Below are 7,665 nucleotides of genomic sequence, written 5' to 3' on the forward strand. Positions count from 1 at the left end.
GTCCAAAGTAAAATATAACACACTGGACAGAACTGGGAAACTTTCAATGCCTGCAGGTAAAAAGATCATTATGCAAATTAAATACAGTTTGTTCCATTCTTTGCAATTTTTCATGTTGCAGAAATAAAGAGGCTTATTCCACGCTTATCAAAATCACATATGTGGTCTTATGTGTGTATAGTACACAGACACAAAAAAAAGTTTTTGTCGTAAACAAAGGACTTGTGATGCATCCAAAAATCTTGGATAGTGGAAAATCTTCCACATATATTGTGTTATAGATTTAATATCTTGATTGTAACTTTACTGTACTCTGTGTTCACATAACTTTTTTGTTTTTTAGAGAGCAGATAATAAAACAGTCCACAGAACTGGTCTGCAGAGCCTACAGTGATATATATGCAGCTGTGATGAATCCAGCCAATGAATATAAGGATCCGGAAACCATACTACACAGATCTCCTCATCAAGTTCAGTCACTTCTCTCATAAACTTATTTTCCAAATTATGTTGCAGAGCACTTGCTGTAATGTTACTTAACATTACATTCCCTCAATATTAAAGCCTTCAATATTTGCAGTCTGTTTTTATATTTTTGAATTTTGATTATAACTGTACAGTTACCTTGAACAGCAGTGATGGAGTTTTGTTTAATATGTCTAACGGAAGTCTGGCCATTTCTGTACACTTTGTGTTGAGTTCTTGCTATAGACAAGAACAAGAAAATGGAATATAGATTATTATTTTTAACTTATTCTTGGAAAGGAAATGAAGGATCATGACAACTTTTCTGATCAGAAATGAAAAATAATAGCTGCTACTCACTACACCTAATCCTTTGAATAAGATGTTGAAACACTCTGTCTTCTGACATCATTAGTGAACTAGCCAATACTCTCTTAGTTGCTGTTTCTCCCTGTTTTTTTTTCCATTCTATTACTAGGTGCTTTATTCAATAGCCTATTGCAAGTACGCGTATTGTTTGTATTGTCATAGCATCTAAGAGTGCTAGTCATGGACCAAGACCCCATTGTGCTAGGTGCCGTACAAACACAGAACAAAAGAGTTTCCCTCCTAATAGTACATAATTGGGATATAGCTGATATACTTCTGAATATCTAGAAGTAAATCTGCTTTACATTCTGTATGTCATTTCAATATTTGGCACTGTGGCATACTAAGATTCTTTAAAGTCCACTGATTTCATGTCTCTGGAACAAGGTAAAAAAAAAATCAGTTTTGTTTGTTGTTGGTTCTGGTGCTTTTCTTGATGCCACTGGGGCCCATACCAAAAAAATCTAAATTCAGAGAACAAATCATTGCCTTGCAAACGTAAAGGGGAGTTTAGAAGGTTAGTAACTGTGAATTATATTCCATTGTTAACGGGAAATAATTCAGACCATTGAGCAGTTAAAAATGTGCAACATATTTCCAATAAGAACAGGAAATACAGTAGGTTCCACTTACTAGCACCCCCTCAGTTGCCAGCAAATAGTTGCTATTATCTAGCAGTTGCTAATAAGCAGAAGGCAGGTTCGCTAGGCAACAGCCAGGACAAGAAGTGCTGGGATGTACCTTCCCTGGCTGCAGCCCTGCAAAACTGCCTGTAGGCAAGCAGCAGCAGGGAGATGGGCTGCAGCCTGGATGCTAGGGCTTTCTACATGGTGCTGTGGGGCTGTACCATACCTCTCCCAGCTCTCTCCGGGGTTGGAGATCAGCGCGTCCCAGCACTTCCTTTCCCACATGCAGTCCCCCAGCAGGATGCAGCACAGGCAGCGGTACCATGCAACTGCAGCATTCATGCTGTAGTCCCCTTCCCCGCTACTGCCCTGTTCACAGCCTCCACTGCCAGACCACAGCCCCTTACCTCCTGTGCAGTCCTGTGCACAGGCAGGTTACCAGGGCTGCAGCCCCAGAAGGAAGTGCTGGAATGGTCTGATCAATGGCCCCGAGCATGTTTCTGGGACTTCAACCTGGGCAAGCACATTCAGCACTTCCTTCTCTGGCTGGAGCCTTGCAAACCTGCTTGCAGGTTGTGCTTTTCTTCTGAAAAACATTGGCAAGGGCACGCTGCTTAATAATCTGTGAATCCCATCAACATTAAAGTCAATAAGACAGGATTGGCTCCTGGCAAAATGATGCTGTTGACCAGGAGTTGTTAATATCCTGGTTGCTATTAAACTTAATCTACTGTATTTCAATTACAGTGCTTTTCCTGTACATGCACACATGGTGCACACAGTCTGCACACTCATGCAGTCTGTGGTGTCATTCACAATGTGGACTGGATGTAAGATTCTGTAGAAACCCTGTGGATATCCCAACAACTCTTACATGATTCTGTAAAACCTACTGGGGATATAGTTTTTAGTTGGCTATAATGCATTTTTCTCTTGTTCTGGAAGCTGAAGTGATGAGCCATTTGTGTTTGATTAAATGATTTTTCTTTAAACCATAGAAATCATTAAACAAAACAAAAAAGTCATTTTTAATCCTTAGTTGAAACTGTACTGTTATGGCCTGAGTGTCAGCAGTGGCTTTGGGTACTACTGGAAAATGAACTATTTTGTATGGTAGTCACCATTACATTTTGTCTTTGCAAGCAGATGGTATCACTGGGTATTTCCTGTATTTAGCACGGAGAGTACTTGCAGAACAAATTGATATGAACTACTTACCTTTGTTAAATAAGTTACTGGTGACCAGTGTAGGATTTTTACAGAAGATCTGTGCTTCCAGAAGGAGAGTAAAATATATAATAGAAATTTTACTGGATTTCCAACTGACCTGTTAAGAGACAGTGAAAACATTATTATAAATTGAGAATATTTGCTTCATTCAAGAAATCCTGCCCAGAAAATCAGAGGTTACCAATAAGGGATCTTTATACTATGGAAGAAGGAGGCATAGGTGGGAAACCTTCCTTTGGGAGACCTCAGTTTCCATGTTTTCTTTTCCTCCAAGATTTTGTGTAGAAGGTGGACAGCGGGTTGTTTCAAGTGCTTCGGTTTAAGCTGGTGCATGCTTAGATGGGATGAGCTACCATTCACATAGAATTTTGTATTATGTATTTTAAATTTATGGGATGTGCATTGTGACGAGTTGGGGACTCTGTACAATTTATGAATTCTGGATGATATGACATTGTATCATGACCATTACTGTGTTGTTGTAAGCCTGTACGCGTATGGATTCACTGTCGCTGACAAGACATACTGCAAGTGCACACTGCAGACTGAGTACAGTGCGGAATACTTAACATTTAGGATGCAGTCAGTTTTTAGCATAACCTTTGTGTGGTCAAAGCACTATCATTAAAGAACACCAGTCTTCTCTGAGGGATGTTTTTGGAGCTGTGAAAAGTTACCAAACACAGAACAAAGAAAGCAAGGATTTAAATGGGGAAACACACCAGAACAGAGAGGGTGCAGTTGAGGGATGCTGCGGGAGAGACTGGGGAGGAAGACTCCATGAGGGAGAAGCCACTCAGCATGTAACAGCCTGCATGAGGCGGGGAAACCTTACCTGCCTTCCTGATCCCAGGTAGCCTCCCAGGGGCAGGGTGAACTAGCGAGGGGCATTGTAGCTAGGATGTTTGTATTCTAACTGATGCATACTCTCTTGTGCCTGATTAAGTACAAGAGAATTGTGTTAGACTCTGGGCAACACATCTGTGTTATATGCTTCACAATTACACGTACCTCCTGAGAGAATTATACTGTAAACTAGAAGGCTCACATTCTTCCATGAGATTCTGGGACAGGGTGTGTTTAAGAAACTGGAGTATCTTGGGGGTCAGGGCTGGTCCTGGGGGCCTACGACACATGGGCTGAGAGAAACTCTGTAGGGGTAGCCAGACAGTCATTGCCCAGGAAATGTGCCAGAAAGGCCAAGGGAGGACAAGATACTGGGCAGAATTGCTGAGACTCAAGGAAGGCTTAAACCATGGAGGGACCGAGGCATCTAGAGGCTTGGAGTCCCCTCATAGCAGTGCAGTAGATGGCCTGCAGGGGCCACCTGACCGAATCTGTGACAGGAACCTGTAGAGATTTATATAAATAATATACCTCCATACCAGTTATGTGCTAATCAGTGGCCACATCGACAGCCAGTGTATGTCTGTAAAAGAATCAGTGGCAGAGAAGAACAGCAACTCAGAATGTAATCCTAGAAAAACAGTCCAGTCCAACTATATGTTAGGAATCAACTGCAGTGGTAATGTCACAGGACAGTGATCATCTTCCTTTTCTAATGTATAGTATACTGGCATAATAGAAAAGAACTAGAAAATGTAAGTGTCCTAGATCTCTTAGAATAATGACTCTGATCTGTTATGAACACGAATGTTATGGGGGTTTTGGGTCTTTAAATTATTTAAAGGGAGAGTTTAAAAAGTATGGTATTTTGAACTCTTAACATCATGCAAGGAAAGAAATCCAGCAAGCCTGGAAAAAGCTTCATATGGAGAACCCAGCCCCAATTCATAAAACATATTTGAATTGAGATGCTCCCAAGGAAAACAATTCTTCAGTACTTCTCATTCCTCTGTTACCAGGTGAGACATCTTAAATTGTTTGATCTTTACATTACCATGATTTGTATGGAAACAGTTTTGTTGAAGTTGTGTAATGTGCTGTATACTATTGTTTAATTAACGTGTTAAATTATGGGAATTGTGTAACAAGTAGTAAGAGGACAATAAACATGGGCTTGTGATAACACACATGAAACTAAACAATTTTTTGGCTTTGAAGTTTAGGAAAGACTAAACGAATATTTTTCTCCAGTCACAGAAACTGACCACAAACTTCAATAAGCAGTCAATAGCTTGCGAAAGGATTTGTGAGAAGTTATTTCCTATACTTGAGTCCACGCTGAGACTTCTCCATGATGTGCCTCAACTAACCCTTTCATCCTTTCCTGTTAGTAATGTAATGGTCATAAAGTTGTTACTTTAAAAAAAAAATCAATTGCTAATTTTGGTTTGATCAATAGAGGTGAACAACAAAGGATCATAGTTGAGAAAAATTAGTCAATAAAAGCTTAAGAGTAACTGATTATGTCTTCCTTGGTGGTGGTGCCTGATTTTTCCTCTTATTCTCCGAAAGGAAAAAAAGACTAGATGAGCTTTTTATTTGCAGTTTCTGATTTGTAAAATAAAAGTCAATAAGGAAAAAACTGCCTATGTTGATCCTGTAACACACATGCATCAGAAAATGTGAAGCAGTGTTGTCCTTGCAAAGGGCCAAAACCTGCAGACACCTACTACTCAACATTAGCACTTACTCCTGTAAGCAGTCCCATAAGTATTGTAACAAATAGGATTACTGGTGGGGAAAAGGACTAACTTTCACTTATTATCATTGTGTGCAGTGTTGTAGCCATGTTGGTCCCAGGATATTAGAAAGACAAGGTGGCTGAGGTAAAATCTTTTATCGAATCAACTTGTGTTGGTGTGAGAGACAAGCTTTTAAGCTTACACGGAGCTTTTCTTCAGGTGTCCTCACGATTTCACATAGGTTTTGCTTTCGTGTGTGTGTGTGTGTGTTCATACATAGCTATAATATGTAACCACTGAGAAAAGTAAAATAAAAACTGCTTTCATAATAGTGTCTAATAGTAGCAGGAGCCATGTTTATATTTCTTGTAGAGTTAAATATATGGTCCAGATGTTATTAATAAGCAGGTTTACATATTGCTACTTGTAGGCTGTAATGGTGCATTTCCTATATACCATGTTGTGCTGAAATTACATAGGGTACTGTGTTAAAGTGTGGGGTTTTTTAGAAGCAGCTTACTTTTAGCCATAGAGATTTAGGGCTAGATTTTCAGAATTTGCATGCCTATGCTTTAGGCCTTGGGTTTCAAATACTGTACCTGATACATAATGTTGATGTTTCACAAACAAACTTTTTGGCATCTGTGCATATTGAAATCTGTTCTTTAAATACAGCTTTCAGTTTTCAAAGCTCCCATTGTACAACTGCTTTCAATTTGAACAGGTGTGGATGCACTCATATTATTAATGGACTATCAAAATCAACTTGGGGAAGCCAGTGAATTAAAAAAAAGTAATTACTTCAAGATGATTCGGTGGACAAAACAGAACCAACGTAAAAGCAAATACAACAATGGAGCTGAATTCAGAAGAAAAAAATGTATTTTCAATGCCAAATTGTGCACATGTAGGGATAGGTTGGTGGCATGTTAGCAGGAAATGTGTTTACTCGTCTTTGTGTGTGTGTGTGCGCACGCGCATTATGGCACGTTACACCTTTCTTGATGTTTTTACAATAGTGTATTCTTCCTCCACATGTGGGTCTAGGATACTTCATCTCTTTAACCTGGAGAGCCACCAATTTGCCAACAAGAAAATAAATCCTACTACTGTAACCTGACACCTTCAGTCCTGAAAAAGTGAATAAGCACCTTGTTTAGAACGGAACCAAATATACCACTCTGCAAATTGGCCCATAGGAAGTGCAAATGTAGAAACTAGCCATCTGTTCACCCATACTGGCTTCTGAATCCAGCTTTCCTGTACTGCGCAACTGTTACCTCACGTAACATAAGGCCAGCTCAAGCCACCTTGATATGTACGTTTAGGTTGGACATTAGGAAAAACTTCCTAACTGTCACAGTGGTTAAGCACTTGAATAAATTGCCGAGGGAGATTGTGGAATCTCCATCATTGGAGGTTTTTAAGAGCAGGTTAGACAAACACCTGTTTGGGATGGTCTAGGTAATAATTAGTCCTGCCATGCGTGCAGGGGACTGGACTAGATGGCCTCTTGAGGTCCCTTCCAGTCCTATGATTCTATGATATTTTATCCCACATACTTGAAAATAATGCACCACATCCGGCCTGTGGGCCCGTCCTGCCCAGCCCCTGAGCTCCTGGCTGGAAAGCCTAGTCCCCGGCCCCTCCCCTGCAGCTACGCTGCCGTGCAGGCTGCACTCTGGCCCACCGCTCCCTCTGGGCAGCGTGGGGAGCGCAGCTGGCTCTGGCTGGGTGTTGCAGCTGCGAGCTCCTGCTGCTGACAAAGGGGCGGGGGGGGGGGGGGGGGGGGGGTAAGGGGGGGGGGGTCCGGGGGGCAGTCCGGGAGGAGGGGGCGGTCAGGGGTTGGGGAACAGGGAGGGTTGGGAGTGGGAGTCCTGGGGGGGCCTGTCAGGGGGTGGGGATGTGGATAGGGGTCAGGAGGGCAGTCAGGGGACAGGGAGCAGGGGGTGTTGGATGGGGGCGGTCAGGGGACAAGGAGCAGGGGGGGTTGGATGGGTTGAGAGTTCTGAGGCGGGCAATCAGAGGGTGCGAAGTGGGAGGGGGCGGGGGCCAGGCTGTTTGTTTGGGGAGGCACAGCCTTCCCTACCCGGCCCTCCATACAGTTGCGGCAACCCCAATGTAGCCCTCAGGCCAAAAAGTTTGCCCACCCCTGTTCTAGGTCTAGATTAATCAGAGACTGAAAAATCTGTAACATGCCATATTGACTCTTGTGGCAGTGCCAAAATAACACTAGATTGGGGAACTAGTAAGAGTTTTACAGGCCAATGTCTCATGAAATAACTGAACAAGAAATAAATATTCTATGCTCTTAGAAAGCTGGCAATCCTAGCTGCTTAGTGATGTTACACATCTCAATTTGTTTTGGCAAGTTATTTCAAAAGCTC

General features: G+C 41.9%; 1 protein-coding gene across 1 annotated transcript in view; it reads left to right on the plus strand.

Annotated features, from left to right (window-relative positions):
* The window catches only part of COG6 (component of oligomeric golgi complex 6), a 76,303-nt gene extending 75,724 nt beyond the window's left edge, over nt 1-579 (plus strand). The window contains exon 19 of the mRNA XM_039492992.1: nt 344-579. Within this exon, the coding sequence (XP_039348926.1) occupies nt 344-491 (148 nt within the window). The 3' untranslated portion in view covers nt 492-579. The remainder of the gene's footprint in view (nt 1-343) is intronic.
* The last annotated feature ends 7,086 nt before the right edge of the window (nt 580-7,665 follow it).

This window comes from Mauremys reevesii, linkage group 1, assembly GCF_016161935.1.
Source record: "Mauremys reevesii isolate NIE-2019 linkage group 1, ASM1616193v1, whole genome shotgun sequence".
NCBI classification, from domain to species: Eukaryota; Metazoa; Chordata; order Testudines; family Geoemydidae; genus Mauremys; species Mauremys reevesii.